At 51.1% G+C, this 18,417-nt stretch overlaps 1 protein-coding gene across 3 annotated transcripts in view; it reads left to right on the top strand.

Annotated features, from left to right (window-relative positions):
* Window positions 1–3,564: 3,564 nt before the first annotated feature.
* Window positions 3,565–18,417, top strand: part of APMAP (adipocyte plasma membrane associated protein) — a 30,367-nt gene continuing 15,514 nt past the window's right edge. For 2 of the 3 annotated variants that reach the window (XM_025000732.2, XM_025000733.2), the window contains exons 1-3: window positions 3,590–3,687; window positions 11,485–11,601; window positions 16,119–16,234. In XM_025000732.2, coding sequence (XP_024856500.1) covers window positions 3,596–3,687; window positions 11,485–11,601; window positions 16,119–16,234 — 325 coding nt within the window. In that variant the 5' untranslated portion in view covers window positions 3,590–3,595. 3 annotated transcript variants of the gene reach the window in all.

The raw sequence follows: 18,417 nt of genomic DNA, 5'->3' as shown, positions 1-18,417 counted from the left end.
GCACCCCAACCAAGAGTAGCCCCATCTTGCTGCAACTAGAGAAAGCCAGAGAGTAGCAGTGAAGACCCAGCACGACCAAAAATAAATATGTGAGTTAAAACAAAAACAACAAAACCACTTCTGCTGCTGAAGGAGGCCCTGCCAGGTGCTCGACTCAGCCCACTTCACCCTCACGGCGCCTCCTGAATAGACACTTGTCCCCATTGGCAGAGGAGGTGGGAAGGTGGTGGAGTTGGGTTTGGATGGAGCCTGTCTGACTCCAACCTTGACCTCCATGCTCAGAACCCTCCTGAGAGAACTTAGGGGAGCATCAATATTTAACTTTTATAATTTTGAAGGCATCTTGTTGGCCTTTGAAATGCTATCTGGGATGGGGAGAGCCGAGGCAGGTGCAGGCCCACAATAAGCCTTCTGGGAGGCAGTGACTTTGGTGGGAGGAGGCAGGGTGCTGACCTCTAACCCAAGTTAAGGAGGTTTTTCCTTCATCATTGTTTGGGAATTCTGCTGCATAACAGGGTGAAACCAAGCAATCCTTTCTTGTTTGTGAACACCAGTTGTCTTTCGTTTCACAGTAATTCATTTCACAAATAAAACTTATTTATCCTGCTTGGGCTCCACAGAACTTCTTGAGTCTGTGGATTGATGTCCACCTGAACCAGTTTTAGAAATATCTCAGTCATTTATTGTATCTTTAAATATAATTTTTGTTATTCTCTCTTTTCTGAGAACACAGACGTCTCACGTTGCAATTTCTCATTCTCATTTCTCCCTGCCTTGGTCTCACCTGCCCTGAAGGAGCTGCGATAAAGGCTTGTATGTGACTTACTTAGGAATGTGATTCCAGGAACAAGTGTGAGGGATAAGGGTGTGAAACAGGAAGGCAGGCAATGGCAACCATTGCTGACCTTCCAGGACTCAGGAGTACTACACCTGGGTCTCTGAACTGGCTGGCCTCTCAATCTCCTCTAGACCTGTGAATGCACCTGGGGAAAAAGTGGCTGCCAGCCCTGGGCTCATCTTCCCAGGCCTCTGTCATTCCTGGATCTTGATCACCATACTGGGCTTAGTGGTGAGTTCATCGTTGTCCTCACTGTGGGTGTGAGTCTATCACCTAATCTGCCATCACAGGAATAGAAAGTCATGCATAATGTTCCTTACATGTGAAAGGTTCTGAATTCCAACATCCATTTCACTCAAGCATTTCCTATGAGTTACTGAGGTTGTTTACATGCTACTTTGTATTGTTTATTCCCTCCCAGTACAATGTTAAGTATGTGTGCGTGCGTGCTAAGTCGCTGCAGTCGTGTCCCATTCTTTGTGACCCCATGGACTGTAGCCCCCCAGGCTCTTCTGTCCATGGGATTCTCCAGGCAAGAATACTGGAATGGGTTGCCATGCCCTCCTCCAAGGAAGTTCCCAACCCGGGCACTGCACCTGCCACCTCTATGTCTCTTGCATCAGTATATTTCTGATTCCCGGATGATCTAATGTGCAGCTAAAGTTAAGAACTCCAGTCTTAAGGAGTGGTGGCACTGCAATCACAGCAACCCGTAGGGCATTTGTCACTGCTGCCTGGCAAACGTGTTTATTTTCACCCTCAGGTTATGCTTTTGGGTCCAGCTGCTAACACTGAAGGCCTCGAGACTGACTGTGGCATCTAGCTGCTGGGACAGTCCTCCTGGCCCAAATGACTTAAGAGCAAGCAACTGGGAAGGCAGCACCGCTGGAAGTGGGCCTCAGCCCCAGGCTCAGGGTGCAGCCATGAGTAGGTGGGGTGCTGCTCAACGCCCTACAATGTGCAGGTCAGCTCCTCCCTCTCTTCTCTCCAAAGAATTATCTGGCCCAAATTGTCAATAGTGCAGAGGTTGAGGAACCTGATCTAACCAACCAGGTGGCCCCATCCCCCCTTCCAGAAACAGGATGGCAGCTATCCTGGAGGGTATGGGGTGTGGGGGGTTCTGAGAAGAAACCACAACTAGCACTAACTTAAAAGGTTAGTGCTAATTTAGCTTTCTTACGACACTTAAACAGAAAAACAGGACTAAACTGTGGCGTGCAACATGCGGCTCTGCTTGTGCAGAGCACCAAAACCACTGACCCCTCCAGTGACTCTTCTGGTTACAAACTCTGACCCATCTTTGCCAAGACCATCTATGGTTAACTCCAGCCCAGACCCCTTGGAGACCCTTCCATTACACTGCTGTCTGGAGGAGATTCATGTGTCCTCTGATGCATTTCTTTGCTGAAGCAAGTTCAATAAACGTAAGTTTTTATTATTTTCTTGTACAGCCATATTCCTGTTTCCAGTTGGCGTGGAATACAAAAAACTCCATTGAGAGTGCCTTAGACACAAAGGTGTCCTGCTTGTAAAATTAGGGAAGGATTTTCAGCAAATGACATGGGCCATGAGACAAAAATGGTTTTGGCCAAGTGGAAGTGAAGGAAAGCGGTATCAGAGAGACAAAAAATACTAGGGACAAAGGAAGGGAGGCACAGAATTAGAGACAGCAAGCAATCCTGAGTGTGTGAAACACAGGATTCAGGCCGGGAAGGATGCTCCAGACAGGCAGGAAGGGGCTCATCCTGTAGCTGTTAAAACCCATCCCTGGGACAGTGGCCGTCCTGGTGCATCAGCAAAGGAAGATGTTGCCCAGGTGTTAATTATATAACCTGGAACCCTGCAGACCTCGATTCACCAAGAACGCTTCATCTCCTCACCCTGGGTCTTGCAGATTTTTCTCGGGGGCAGTCGAGGGGGGTGGGTGTCTAACGCCCGCCACCCCCCCACCCCGCCCCACAACTCCCCAGCACCCAGAAAGGCCCGGGGAGCGCACTGGCCTGGGGACTGCCTTGTGGAGCAGCAAGGAAAGCGATTCTCAGGGCTTCATTCTGAGCGGTCTTTTCTGGAGACGCTGCACAGTAAAAGGACCCGGTTTCCTCTGCCGGAAAAGCCCCGTCCCATTGTCTTTCCCATCCCGTCCATCTTTCGCTCCTTCATTTGCCAAACGCCCCCACGAGCCCGCTGGTTCCCTTCGGCGCAACTGCTCCTCAACACCTCCAAGTGTCTGACTACCGGCTAGAGGCGACTCCCGGGAGGACCTCGTGCAAGCCCGTGGGCGGGCGCGGGCCTCGGTCTGCCCACCGCGTCCGGTAACAGACCCGGCGACACGCTTATAAACTGCCCACCGTCGCTGTGGCCGTCACAAAGACGGACACGACCAGCCGCCCTTTTCCAGCGCGTCTTTCCCTCAACCCCGCCAGTTCGGAAACGGCCCCGGGATTCCGGTGGGGGGCCGCGTCCCGCCCGCCACCCGTGGGGCCCGCCTCACGGTCAGATCGCACGTGAGGGGCCGGGGCCGCCGGGGGCGAAGACGCGGCAGTCCGGACCCCGGAAGCCGCCACCGCCTCTGGGATGTCGCGGTGGTTAGGACTCGCGCAAAAGAACCTCGCAGCTACCACCTCCCGGGAGGCCGCAAGGGGCGGGTCCTACGTCAGTCCCGCGCGCGCCCGAGCGGGGAGGCGGAGCCTCGGTCGTCACTTCCGCGCGCCGGGCGGGAGGTGGTCAGAGCGGGGAGCTGACCGGCGCCTCAGAACCATGACCGAGGCTGACGGGCTGCGGCAGCGCCGGCCCCTGCGGCCGCAGGTGGTCACGGACGACAACCGGACACCGGAGGCCAAGGGCGGCAGGTAGGCCGGGCCTGGAGCGGGGCTGTGCACCCAAGGCGGCGACAGCAGCTGGCGCCTCATTTAGTCCTCGGCAGCCTTGCTTCGCGGGTGGAAGCGGGCTCTCGCCGCGCGGTGCACCTGAGGCCCTTCGGCCCCGCCGCTGCGTCATTGCCCGGCCCCAGAGCCCCCCGGCCTCGGCCCTGCGGCACTTTGCCGCAGGGGCGTCCGCGGAGCCGCTTCCGCACCTGCCCTTCTCGGAAAGAGCGGGAAGCAGAAGGGACGTCGTTGGGCAATTTCTGTGAGGGTCCAGCCTTGCACGTTTTCCCGGTAGGGACGGACATGCATAGGGCTCCGGCGATGCTGGTGCCTGATAAAGGGTATATCAGATCTTCTCCCAACTTCGCTTCTTCTAACCTTCCCGAGTGTAAATATACATTGCTTTGTTAGCTAGAAACGGAAGCATAAGCCTTTAAAGTTCTGAAAATTCTCCTCTAAACTTTGTGCCCCGAGGGGCATAACTTTAGGTTTTTAAGAACTAAGAGGCCCCACATAGACCCAGGTTCAAAGTTTGGAACTGATTGACTTATATGTTGATGGTAATATTGGGATATTTTTTGCCGTGCCATTGGGTGTGGTACATACTGAATGCAGCACAGTTTTTGCTGAGAGAGACTGAATTTATTCCCTGATGCTAATGAAAGGAAGGAGTGTTTGGTCTCTAAAAATCCACGATTTTCGGAGACTTTTTCACTAGCAAGAGTCCTGGGACCAGTGGAAAGATTGGGAATACACTCCTCTTTGTGGGGTGACCGGCCATTCTGCTTTGCTCTGGATTCTAGGGTGTAGGACTTTGAATGCTGACCGCAGGCAGACCACGACAAGTCGGTCACCCTTTTGACTCTGAATGTTGTGAGATCATCTGATGACTTAGGAGCCTTCAGAGCAGACAGGCTGGTACTAGCAGTGCTGTGCAACCGTGCCCACTCGTTGCCGCACACTTGTGCCCAGGAGACCGGTGGGCAGCCGGCCTGGGTCTGCTATGAGGCACAGGGCATTGAGCACCCAAGGGCAGTAGTTGGATGGGCCCAACTCTTAGCTGGGCCCTGTAGGCCCCAGGGCAGGGGGCAGAGTTAATTTAATTGTTTTTCAGTTTCTCTGGGATTTCCTCCTTAATGGCAGGGTTACTTTGTGTTCCAAAGTCCTCACCTGTTGCTAGTCTTCCCCTGGGTGCCTTTTGCTCTCTGTTGATTTAAGACATTTTCTTGGCTTTCCTGTGTTTCCCCTTCTCTACTTTGATCCTCTTCTGGGTCTTTGTAAGTCTGTTTCCTGTCACCCACCTTCCTTCCTATGTGTATATTGTAATTCTTTAGCTTTTTCTTAATTTTATCATTCAGTTTTCTAGTTTTCATTTCTTTTGTAGTGGTTTCTAGTAGTTCATCTGATTGTCATCTTGATTACCTTAAAATTTGAGGGTTCAATCTAAGAAAAAAAAGTATTATGTATAATGAGTGAAGGAAAGGAATCTGAAGGAAATAGAAATGTGATGGCTATATAGTAAACTTTAGATGTGCTGAACTTTAGAATAAAGAAAGGGCAATTTACAGAAGCAGGAAATTTGCTTCAGTTTACAGAAGTAGGACAATAGATTTTAGTGGATGGGACACTGAATGATACCTTGCCCAGTCTCCTGGCTTCTGGCATGAGTGGTGGCATTAGCTCTGTTTTACTGGTGAGGCCATTGAAGTCTTTGTGAGTGACGTGGTTTTTGTAAAGTTACAGAGGAATGGAGTCGCAAGAGACAGGAACACAAATGAAGGACAGAATTGGCTTCTGGACAGTGGGAAGTGTATTTTTAAAATCAGGTTTTGGAGATAATGTTCTATTTCAAAGTTGTTGAGTGTCTGCATCTAAACAGTAATCTTTTTTTGGCCGTGGCATGCAGGATCTTAGTTCCTTGTCCAGGGATTGAACCTGTGCCCCCTGCAGTGGAATTGCAGAGTGTTAACCACTGGACCACCAGGGAAGTCCCCAGTCCAGGTTTCTAATGATTGTCATTTGGCATCAGTTTCCCCACAGGTTTAAGAAGTTTATTGACAGAGTGATTGTAACCCAGAAAGGATTCCTTCCCTTTGGGAACATGGTTCTGTCTGAGAGGCGAGAACAACTGTTTAATGTCCATGTGTACTTGTTTAGGAGTGAAGAGTTGAAAAGTTACCAGCTTCTTTTTCAATAAGCTTCCAAAGGGTTTCAGACCAATTAAAAATCTCTCGTAGGTCCATTTTCCTTTTTAAGACTGAAGCATAAGGGAGGCAGTGGGGAGAGACAGCTGGGGCTGTCGTAATTCATGAGGTTGTGGGGAGCCAGGATTCCACAGTTTTCTCAGCCCTTCCCCTGGGTGTGTATTTTCAAATTGCTCTTTTACCATGTTTTCAATTTGGTGTCAGTGCTAAAACAATGCCTGCAGTCTCGGAGCCCTGGTTTAAAGGACTGGAAAGTGAACCAATGCAGGGCGTGGTCACTTGAAAGGACTGGGCCATTGTGCGTGAGTCTCAGGTTCCAGGGATCACCTCAGCACCCGGGGTTCCGGTCTCTCGTGGATTTGGGCTTGAAATCACAGGTCTGTGTTGATCTCATGGAGCGTGTGGGTGGGGACTTCAGTTTGTTCCTCGAGGCCTTGATGTCTTGTGTGCAGAAGCTATTAGAGGACACCCTTCGCCACATTTTGCCCCAGTAAATCCCATTTAACAGGATTTTGTAAGTTGTGACTGAGCCGTTGGTAGTTGTCAGATTCTGTGCATCCCAGGCATGGCTCTGAGGGTGCAGGTGTAGAGATGGCTTCCAGGTGTAGGGGTTGGGGCAAGCAAGCTGACCTCCCGGATGGCACCTGGGAGGGACGGGGCTGGCCTTCTGGGGTGTGTCAGCACAGACTGAAGAGAGTAGGATGGGCCTGTGCAGCACTTTGTTGGTGAAGATGGTTTGGATAAATGAAGGGTCCTTCAGATGAGTGGACGTAGTGCAGGTGTGCAGGGCTTCCCATGTGGCTCAAGTGGTGAAGGATAATCCACCAGCTAGTGTAGGAGACGCAGGCAGGAGACGCGGGCTCGAGCCTTGTGTTGGGAAGATTCCCTTGGAGGAGGAAATGGCAACCCACTCCAATATTCTTGCCTGGAGAATCCTGTGGATAGAGGGGCCTGGCGGGCTACAGTCCCTGAGGTTGCATAGAGTCAGACACGACTTCGAAATGGAGCACAGTGCAGTGTGTGGTCGGGCAGTTACAGAGCAGACGCAGAACTATAGTTGACTCTGAGTTCACAGGAGCCAGCAGTGAGATGGGCCGGCCAAAAAAGTTTATGAACCTTGGGCTACAATAATCGTGCTCCCAGAGCCTGGGTCAGGAGCTCTCTGACCTCACCTCCAGGACCTGTGCACCTGCCAGTTACAGACTCAGTGCCCAGGGTCGTGTGGCTCTCACCTGTGCCTGGAGCTCGTTGAGTCCTGTTTCCTCGGTTGCGTGGCTCTGCCCAGTTGCTTCTCCTGAAATCTCTGCGCAGAGTCCGTGGGCTTCAAACCCTCCCCACCCTCTGCCAGTCTGAGGCACTGCTCCTCTCTGTGCTGGTTGCTGCTTGTCTGGCCTTGCCCACCCCAGGCTGCATGGAGGGCAGGCACTTGACTGCTCTGCTCTCGGGGTGAGCTGCCTGCGGCACTTGCGCAGGTGGTCACGGAGTGCTTGTGGACTCCCAGGGGATACCGTCTGATGTGGCAGTCACTTGGCCGCATGTAACTAGTTAAATCTAAATTAATTAAAATGAACCAAAATTAAAAATTCACTTCCTTGTTTGTGTTATGTAGCGGGTTTGGGGATTGCTGAAGCTGATGAAGGAAACTGATATGGCTGTCAGGTGGCAGAAGCCACCTGAGCTTTGTGGGTGACACTGACAGGTTTGCGTGTGGGGGAGTCTCATAGGGGAGGGGACAAGAGGGGCTTCTGGGTCAAGGTGAGGGTCAGAGAGCTCCAAGGGCAGGAGTTGGGGTAGGAGTGGAGTTCAGTTCAGTTCAGTTCAGTCACTCAGTTATGTCTGACTTTTTGCGACCCCATGGACTGCAGCACGCCAGGCTTCCCTGTCCATCACTGACTCCCAGAGCTTGTTCAAACTCATGTCCATCGAGTTGATGATGCCATCCAACCATCTCATCCTCTGTCATCCCCTTCTCCTCCTGCCTTCAACCTTTCCCAAGGGTCTTTGAAGGAGTCAGTTCTTCCCATCAGGTGGCCAAAGTATTGGAGCTTCAGCTACAGCATCAGTCCTTCCAATGAATATTCAGTAGAAGTGGTGAGGCTCTGTTTTATTGAATGGTAGCCACTGTCTGGATGAAGCACAAACTGGAATCAAGATTCCCAGGAGAAATATCAATAACCTCAGATACGCAGATGATTTCACCCTTATGGCAGAAAGCGAAGAAGCACTAAAGAGCCTCTTGATGAAAGTGAAAGAGGAGAGTGAAGAAGTTGGCTTAAAACTCAACATTCAGAAAACTAAGATCATGGCATCTGGTCCCATCACTTCATGGCAAATAGATGGGGAAACAGTGGAAACAGTGACAGACTTTATTTTTGGGGGCTCCAAAATCACTGCAGATGGTGACTGCGGCCATGAAATTAAAAGACGCTTGCTCCTTGGAAGAAAAGTTATGACCAATCTAGATAGCATATTAAAAAGCAGACATTATTTTGTCAACAAAGGTCCGTCTAGTCAAAGCTATGGTTTTTCCAGTAGTCATGTATGGATGTGAGAGCTGGACTATAAAGAAAGCTGAGTGCCGAAGAATTGATGCTTTTGAATTGTGGTGTTGGAGAAGACTCTTGAGAGTCCCTTGGACTGCAAGGAGATCCAACCAGCCCATCCTAAAGGAGATCAATCCTGAATATTCATTGGGAGGACTGATGCTGAAGCTGAAACTGCACTACTTTGGCCACCTGATGTGAAGAATTGACTCATTTGAAAAGACCCTGATGCTGGGAAAGATTGAAGGCAGGAAGAGAAGGGGACGACACAGGATGAGATGGTTGGATGGCATCACCGACTCAATGGACATGAGTTTGAGTAAACCCCGGGAGTTGGTGATGAACAGGGAGGCCTGGCGTGCTGCAGTCCATGGGGTCACAAAGAGTCAGACATGACTGAGCGACTGAACTGAACTGAGCCACTGTCTGGGGAGGTTTCACCAAGCACATAAAGCAGGCAGGCTCCGAATGGCTAAAAACTTCCGTGTTTGGGCCATTTGTCAAGTTACTGGATATGTAAAGTTGGAGTTTGATGGCCCTGCAGAGCTAGAGTCTCAGCCTGCAGTGAGGAAGTAAACAGCGTGGGGCCAAGCTGCCGGTTCTAAAACCTGACCCTGTACGGAGCTTTCCAGTAGGAACTGGCTGGTGGTCAGCCAGGGTGCTCATGGACTTCTTTCCCTGGAGAGGGGTTGGATCAGGTCAGCAGTGTCCAGCCGCACATCAGGAACAACTGGGGCTTGAGTCTGCCCGGCAGGTTGGAGTGTGTGGACACGAGGCTTTGCTGGAGTTCCGGCCACCTTTCTAGCTGCAAGCAGTCACTTTCTATCCAGGCTGGACTTCTCATTTTCCCCGTCGTAGGAAGGGGCAAGCAGGTCTTCAAGCACGCTGCCACAAGCTCCGAATCACATTCCTAAATTCAGATTTTAAAATATACACTATCACATAGAAAAGGAGAGTTAGAACAGAGTCCAAGTTAGACAGGAAGGACCTGTTTTATGTGGAAATGTGTTTGGCAAGGAAAAGGGAAAGGGACACTTTGGCCAGTGTCACCACTTTTGTTGGTGAGTTTGCACAAGGCAGCTTCCCCCAGGGCCTGCAACTCTCTGCTGGGTGGGCGCGGGCTGATTGCATGAGCCCCCTTGGCAGGACGCCGTCCTTCCTCGTGGGCTCTAAGGGACAGTTTGTGCAGTGCCATGTGGCCCGCCCTTTGGGACTCTACTTTTGAAGGAACCACAGGACCACGTCATTCCTGCCCCAAGCCCTTGCAGACACCCTCTGCCCGTGTAGTCGCCGGCTGTGGTCGTCGCACTGACAGATCGGGCACCCAAGGAAGTCCTGAGTGGCGTGTGTCCCAGCCTCTGGACAGGCGGTCACTGACTTTTACTTTGTGGACATCTTTGTGGAGCTGTAATTCGCATATCAGTCACCAGTTTAGAATGTCCAATTCAGGGATTTTTAGCTTATTTAGAGAGATTTGCTAAAGGGACAAATCACCACAGTCTAAGTGAAGAACATTCTCATCACCGTTGACATCTTTTTGAGTTGGGGTACATAATGTAAAAGGAACCTCCTTAGAGTGCATACGGTTCAGCAATGTTTACTGTTGGGCAACCACCACTCTTGTCTAGTTTCAAAACTTGTCCTCGTCCCATGAAACTGCTTGTTGCCATTAAGTAACCCCTTCTCATCTCCCCTTCCCAACAAGTGTCCCTTAGTAGGTGAGTGGAAAACTTCTGTGTTGTTGAGTGATGGAAGGCATGACAGGAAGTGCTGCCTTGGGCTTCTTCTGGGGTGAAGCGGGACACGTGGTGCTGAGCACAGGCTCACAGGGGCCACACTGGGTGTTTGTCTTCACCCCAGAATCCCCCAGGAGAGCAGACATGGTCAGCTTGTGCAGCGTGTTTGAAACCTGACTCTGGGCTCCGGGTCCAGGCATCTCCTCCTGTCCTCGGCAGGAGGTGTTAGTGGTGACCCTCCGTCCCGTCCTTCTGGCAGCGGACTGCCCACCCCCGGCCCACACATTTCTGCATTCTCAGTTGAAACTGTTGTCAAAAAGCAAATGAAACATTGCCCTTAGTTTGTCAGGTGTGAGTCCTAACTTTTTTCAAGTCAGCTTTTTTGGATAGAAAAAGATTTTCCACTTTAGGAGCTCAGGATTTTAATTTGCTCTAAGTTACTCTTCGGAGAAGGCAATGGCACCCCACTCCAGTACTCTTGCCTGGAGAATCCCAGGGACGGGGGAGCCTGGTGAGCTGCCGTCTATGGGGTCGCACAGAGTCGGACATGACAGAAGCGACTTAGCAGCAGCAGCAGCAGCAGCAAGTTACTCTTGGTTTCAGGTGTTAGTGAATCTGAACATCCTGATGCAGGCAAATAGTGATCCCGGCAGTTTATTTCTGAGCCGGAGGCTTCACGTGCTGCCTGGCCCACGAGTGAGTGAGGTCGTTTGTGAGGGTTGTTGGGGGGTGTTTCAGCCCCGGTGGTCATTTGTCCACACACTCTGCTTGAGGTCCCAGGCCACTGCCAGGTCTCCCCATGGCTTTTGAAGGGGTGGTCTGGAGGTGTGGCTTTGCAGGTTCTCCAGTGTCTGGAAATGGTTGGGTTTGGACCTTCAGGATGTTCTGCCTCTGTTTCCTTTGTGGATGTGTCTCTGATCCTTGCTGCTCTGAGCCTCGGTGGTCAGAGGTGGAGACGAGGGTGGCTCCTTCCCACAGCTTCACTCACACCTCTGTCACTTTGTGCTCATTGGTTCTTTGAGTTTACTGGCTTTTAGCATCTGCTGGAGGATCCAGGATACCGCTCATCAGACTACCTGGGAGGTAACTGTTGAGTGTTCCATACCCCAGAAGATTAAAAAAAGAACAAGGGCATGATTGCCATCCTAGCAAACAGTGCTGACCTTTAGTCACCGCCACGGAGGTGGTGCCCTCGAAAGGGGCAGGCTGGGTGGGAGGGCTGCCCCTGCCCAGAGGGCTGAGGGTGCAGCCAGTCGGTCTGAGCCCCGCGGATGCCTTCATGTGCTTTGTGTCTGGCAGCTCCTTTAGCGGCAGAGTATTCCGAGCCACCTTCCTCATGCTGGCAGCCTTCCTCACCATCCCCCTGCTTGGCGCCCTGGTGCTGCTGGACTCACCTATAGACCCGGAGCCTCTCAGGTGAGTAGCCGCGCAGCTCGGGCAGGGTGGGTGGCGCTGCTCGACAAAATTGGGCTGAGAGCTTCTTGGCTAATAAATCAACCTGCTCTGCAGGGTGGGTTATGCCGAGCAGGAGAGAGCGTGAGCTCGTTAGTGCCTGTGGTCTGTGTTGAATCAGGTGTTACACAACATGTGCCCAGTGTTATGCATGCTACTCTTTCAAAAACAGAACTGTGCAAACCAACATTAAAAACTAGAAAAATCCCAAACAAGAGAAGCTTAAGTGTTAGAGGTGATTAACCTGAATTCATTTGAAGTGTCGAGAGCACAGACACACAAACGAAGGTTAAGTTCAAGTTGCCATGTTTAAATTTTTTAAGTAGCTGCTTTTTAAAAATTATTGATAAGTGCTATTTGGCAGTCACAACTATGTTTCCTGAAGTAAGGATTTACTTACTTCAGTAGTAGTTGATTTTTAATAAACCTTGTATAGTAATTACTGTTCTATTTTTCCTAAATTACCCTTCATCAGTGGGGATATGTAGGTAATGGAGTCCATCATAACTTGAAAAACTAGTGTGCACCTCAGGTCTCGTGAAGGTATTCACATTTGTAGTTACAGTCACGCAGAGCCAGGCTCCTCTTGATGTGATTGTTCACGACGTCAAGGGCTGTGCAGTCTGGTTTCCCCTCAGAGCTGCTCAGGGTGGTGAAGCTGCCTGAAGTTTGCTGTGAGTTCATGTAAAGTTGAAAAGTTCAGATAAGAACCCCGTCTCAGCATAGAGGGAAGCTAACAGGTGTAACTGAATGATGTGTTGTTTTCTGAGTGAGAGTGGAGGCTTCACAGTGGGCAGTGTGTTGGGCGTCCTCTCTCTGAAGGTCTCCCTCCTGCCAGCCCCCGTCACTGTGTAGAAGGAGGTGGCTAAACTGGCCTCAAATGCAGACTGCCTGGGCCTTTCTGCTAATCCAGTGTGCCAGGTGGGAGTGAGATTTGTGTTCCAAAGCTGGGGGTTGAAACCTGGGCTGGAGAGCTGGCCATGGAGAGTGAGGTGGTGGGGAGCAGGTGGACATACGGCTTCTAAGGGGACCCAAGACCTTTGATCTCAGTAGAGGTCGTTAATCGTGCCAAGAGTGGTGAAGAAATTCAGGGGAAAGGTAATGTGACGTCCCGGCAGCCCGGAGAGGAGCCAGGTCAGGAAGGCTTTGAGGCTGTGCAGAACGAGCCTTGTCGGTGGAGTAGATGTGCCTGGTGAGGAGAAACCCATAGAAACCGGCGTGGCTGATGGGTCTCTCCTGGGCTCAGAGTTGGGGAATGACTGGCTCCCGCTTTGGGGGTGTGGGCCCCCGAAGCCAGAACGAAGGCAGAAGACTGGCAGACAGTGAGAACGGGAATGAACTGAGGTTTGGGGAATAGTACTGGTAACAGCAGCAAAAAGGTCTTCTGTGAGACTCTGATCAGAGCAGAAAGAGCAAGGAAAGGGGCGGACACTGCTTGGGATGAGCGGTGCCGGCTCCATGCTGGCGGCTCAGCTCGGGGTGCCTGGGGGCTCTGCCTTCAGGAGACCCAGGAAATCAGCGGACAGACAGACCTGGAGGGCCCAGGACTGGGGGAGACCCTCCCAGGTGGCTGGTTATGCAGATGGTGGCAGCCTTTTAGCGAGCAGAGTCACCAGGGAGGCCACCAGGCTTGGCCAGACCGTGCTGTGCACAGCAGCCTTCTTTTCCTCGTTAGGAAGAGCTGGGGCTGGTGGACATGACACCTGTGATGCCCTGATTCCTGGAGGGTGTTGCCCAGCGTCTGTTGGGACACATGGGTTCCCAGAGGTGGAATCACAGCAGTGTCATCAGGCGTGGATGACGTGGGCTCAGGAATATCCGCTTGGTGGATATTCCCTCCTTACCACAGGGGAGTGTCCACCTGTGGAGCCAGAGAGTTGGGATCAGGGGCAGGGGGAGGGGCACTCTACAGGTTTCCTGAGCATCTGTGAGGAGCCCGGGCTGTCTCCCTGCCTGAGGGTCGGGGGCATGGGCCACCATCCTGCTCCTTCCCCCGCAGGTCTCGTGGGCCTTGCCCAAGTTTTATTTCTGTGTGTTTCTGTTTGCCCCTCACATCCCTGACTACCCATAGCACTTTGTTGCTGCTTTTTATTTATTATCTTTGAGTTTTACAGTTTTACCCTGTTAATAAAATGCAAATTTTTGACAGTTAACGGTAATAGCTTTCAGTTGCTAGAAGAGTTACTGTCCCTGTTGGTTTTTAAAATCATAGGCACACAGGAAGCTTGGGGCTGGTGCACTGGAATGACCCAGAGGGATGGTATGGGGAGGGAGGAGAGAGGGGTGTTCAGGATTAGGAACATGTGTACACCCGTGGCGGATTCATGTTGATGTATGGCAAAACCAATACAATATTGTAAAGTAAAAAAAAATAAAAAAATAAAAACAAACAAAAAATCACAGGCACAAAATCTCTTCTCTACAACACTACTGTGTCTTTTATGTTAAATTTTACAGTAACTGAAATATGTTTTAAATATGACAGAAACGGTCCTGTCTTTTCATGAAAACTCATGTTTCTGTTCCTTTCTGGATGGAAACCCAGTCCTTCCCCAGAGCGGGCGGTGGAGGCCGCAGTGACTGCTGCTGAGTCGAGGCCACTGGCCATGTCCTGGCCCCATGCTTGTGAGACATACTCAACAGCTGGTGGGGACATTTTTATCAGTTTGATTTCAGAAGAAAGATTAAAGAATGACCCTAATCAGATAGAAAGAACCATGGGGAGAAACAGGAGAAAACCGGAAACTGAGCATAGGCGGTGACTGAGTTTAGGAGAGTCAGCAGGAGTGAGCGCCTGTGCTGCCGTCCCTGGTGCCTTTCTTGCGGGCCGCTGCATTTTCTCCTGTGTTTTTCCGTCTCCCCTTGGGGGCAGGGACAGTGCACCAACCTGACTAGTTTGATGCTGCAGCCCTTCGAGGCCTTCCTGAGTGCAGGGAATCTGGCAGCGCCCACGGGGACGGCGGGGAGGCTGGGACTCGGGGAGCCCCCCCCCCCCCGCCCCCCAGCTCCGTGTGCTTGTCCATTGTCGTCTGCACACGTCCCTGCCCCTCCGGAGGTGTGACCTTCCTGCACAGAGCTTGAACCCAAGTGTGTTGCAGGTCCCAGTCCTACTCTCCCCCTCTGGAAATAAAGCTCTTTAGTGGAACCACGAGTGTGCTTTTGAAGAGCAGTTAGGAAGCTGTATTTGTGAGACAGGGCCAAGGGTGGAGGGGAAGGTTTAGTTCCAGGGGAGTTGTGCTGAGCCCTGAGTAGGGGCGGCAGCAAGTAAAGAGCTTTGTTTGGAGGGGGTGGGGATGGAGAACTCCCAGACCGCCAGCCCCACCCTCCCCTTGGTTCTCCTCCTGGGTGGGTGGGGCGGGCCTGGTGCGGGGGGAGGGGTGACACGTGGGAACTCCCCTCCCCTGCTCCCTCCCTCCCTGGGAGCCTCCTGGGGGCCGGCATTCAGGATACAGTAGTGAGAACCCAGCAAGTCAGTGAGAACCCAGCAAGTTGGGGGCACAGGCAGCTGACAGAGGAGTGAGGAGTTGACGATGCAAACACAGTGGTGTGGGATCTGGGCTTCTGGGGACAGTGCTGAGTGTTGCATTACGTGGTCAGAGCAGGCTTCACTGAGGAGGTGATGGGAGGAGGCAGCGGGTTTAAAATGGGAGATGCCCAGGGCCCTTGGTGACCGGCTGGGAGAGCAGTGCGAGGGGAGGCTGTGGCTGGACTGTTGGGCGAGGAGTTCGTGGGAGACTTTGGCTCTGGGGAGAGGGCCCGTTTGCAGGTATTGAGGGGTGGACACCCTTGATCTGTGTCTCACAGAGTGCAGGTGGGCTGCTGGGTCACAAGCAGACTTGGGGGATGAGGGAGGAAGTGGGGAGGGAAGATGGTGGCATGGCCCTGGGTGGCAACAGTTGCTGACGGTTTGGGAGAAGCAGCGTGTTTGCCTGTGGATGGAGGAGACGGGAGAGCTCCTGGGCACTTCTGCGTGAGCCTGGGGTGGGGGTGAGGGTCCAGGCCACAGGGGGGTTGCGCCTGTGTGGGCGCAGGGGGGTGGCCCCAGGCCCAGCTGTCTTCTGTCCTCTCCATGGAGCAGGAAGCAAGGCCGTCCCTGTGAAACGTCCTCTGCGCTCTCTGTCTCGGTTGGGCCTGGATGGCCGGGCAGCCAGTGGCAGAATAAATGCCAGGCTTTGTGAGCTGGAGGGTAAAGTTTGTTGGATGGGTTGGGGAGGCCCGGCACCCTGGGCCTCAGGTGACAGGAGAGTGTTTTTGCGTCAGCCACATTGACGCCTTCAGTTTTCTTCTGTGTTGTGACCTTTCCTGATACCCTGGGAAGTTTTTTCTTTTAACTAGTGCTTCTGGCAACTAAGGATATTATTGTAATGTGTGCCCTTTGTCAAAGAATGGGGAATTATGCATGTAGGTCCTTGCAGGTCTTCAGTAAATACTTTCTTCATATATTTTTATAGACAAATCCCTATAATTGCATTATTTTACAGCTTCAAAGAACCCCCTCTCTTCCTTGGTGTGCTGCAACCAAATACGGAGTTACAACAGGCGGAAAGGCTATTTGAAAATCAGCTTGTTGGGCCAGAGTCCATAGCAAATATTGGGGGTAAGTAGACCCCTGGGACTTGGCGCTGTCTGCTGCCTGAGCGGGGTTCTGTGGGGACAGTGCCAGGGGGAGTCCTGGGCAGCCTTCTTGGCTGCGATTGTGCCTGTTTGTCTAGCAGATGCTGAGGGAGCCTCTTGCCTCTCTGAGTTGCAGGCTGTTTTAGTGCTGGGTGATTTTGAGTTCCTGTCTGACAAGCTGTATTCTGCTCAGACTGTTGGACCCTTTAAAATGAAAGGAGAAAGGAAAAACGTGAACACTGGTGTTTTAGCTCATTTGTCACAATTGGGTAGGTCTTACTTGATGTAGCATAGGTTGTCTTTGTGTAGATTTCATTTTTGACAAGAATAGGAACTGTTCTCAGTATTTCCACTTTTTTTAATGGTCATCTTGGTGGGTACATTTAAGGGTAACCATCTGCTTTAGACTTGCCCGAACCTCCAGACTAGAACAGGGTCTGTTTCTAATTCTTGAGTCTGTAGAAACCTGGAACAAGCCTTTCCTGTCTGTTAGAATTTAGCTTAGGAGTCAAAGATACGGTTAGTGAAGAGGTTGGCGAGGATTGAGACGTGAAGATTTCCTGCAACTTGTTACCTGAGCTTGCTGGCCATCACCCCAGAGCGTGGTGGAACGGCCATGGGTGACTGCCATGCTTCCGTTTCCTTCTGAAGGCCTGTCAGGCCCGCGCCCCCACCTCCGAAGCTATGAACCAGCCTGCCTTTCCCAGCCTTGCTCTTTGGCTGGCCTGAGGACTGGGTGTTTCTGTAGTTGGTTGTTGCTTTTGTCTGGCAGAGTCAGAATTGCTCAAGAGAGATGGGCATTTTGTGATTGAGCTTTGTGTTTCTCTTAAAAAAAATTGCTGTTTATTAATTTCAAAAATTTTGTGGTTTTGGTTAAGAAATCTAGTACTGACATTTAAAATTGGAATTTTGAGGAGTCCCAGTGATTCTCCCCCACCTCAGATCTCCCAGAGAATGCTTTTTTTTTTTGTCTTTTCCATTGGGCCTGATGCCTTATCTTGCTCTGTCATCACACCTCCTTTTCTGTCTTTTCTCTGCTTGTCCTTTGGTGACATTTCTGGTTATCGCCTGCAGGTGTGAACTGCATGAGGGCACCTGGACTCACTGCTACTGACAGTGGAGAGAGGCACTCACCTCGGGAGGTGCCAGGAGAGGAGTCACCAATGAACATCATTTAGACTTTACTTTTTAGAGCAATTTTGGAATCACAGCAACATGGAGGGGAAGATACAGAGATTTACCATATATCCTCCATCCCCTACTTGCCGCATTATTAACATCTCCCCCAAGATGGTACATTTATTGAGAGTACAGTTGACAGCTGCTCATTGTCACATCATCATTACCAGAGTCCATAGTTTGCGTCAGGGTTTACTCTTGGTGTGTATGTTCTACGGGTTTGGACAAAGGTTTAATGACATGTATCTATCATCAGATTATCATACAGAGAATTTTTACTGGCCCTTAAAATCTGCTCTGTTCAGCCTCTTCGTCCCACTCTGCCCCCAAGCCTCTGGCAACCACTGATCTGTTTCTTGTTTCCATAGTTTTGCCTTTCCCAAATGTTTTAGAGTTAGAATCATACATCAGGTAGTCTTTTCAAATTGACTTCTTTAGCTTACTGTTATGCATTTTACGCTTCCACCCACTCCAGTATTCTTGGGCTTCCTTGGTGGCTCAGATGGTAAAGAATCTGGTTGCAATGTGGGAGACCTGGGTTGGGAAGGTCCCTGGAGAAGGGAAGGCTACTACTCCAGTGTTCTTGCCTGGAGAATCTCCAAGGACAGAGGAGCCTGGTGGGCTACAGTCCATGGGGGTTGCAGAGTCAGACATGACTGAGTGACTTTCACATTCACAAGTCTTTTATAGCTTTATAGCTCATTCCTTTTTATTAACGAATAATATTCCATTGCCTGGATGTATCATAGTTCATTTTTCCATTCACCTTGTTTAGTTTTATAAGTTGCCAAACTGTCTTCAGAAGTGGCACTCCCCCCAGTCATGAGTGGGATCTCTTGTAGCTCCATACCCCTGGTGTTGGGTACTGTCAGTGTTCTAGATTTTGGCCATTTTAATAGGTGTGAAGTGGTATCTCATGGCTATTTTAATTTGTAGTTCCTTGATGTATATGATGTGGAACATCATTTTGTGTGTTTGTTTTCCACC

The sequence above is a fragment of the Bos taurus genome, chromosome 13 (assembly GCF_002263795.3).
Source record: "Bos taurus isolate L1 Dominette 01449 registration number 42190680 breed Hereford chromosome 13, ARS-UCD2.0, whole genome shotgun sequence".
Classification (NCBI taxonomy): domain Eukaryota; kingdom Metazoa; phylum Chordata; class Mammalia; order Artiodactyla; family Bovidae; genus Bos; species Bos taurus.
The sequence above is the reverse complement of the archived record's forward strand: the minus strand, read 5'-3'. Positions and strand labels throughout refer to the sequence as shown.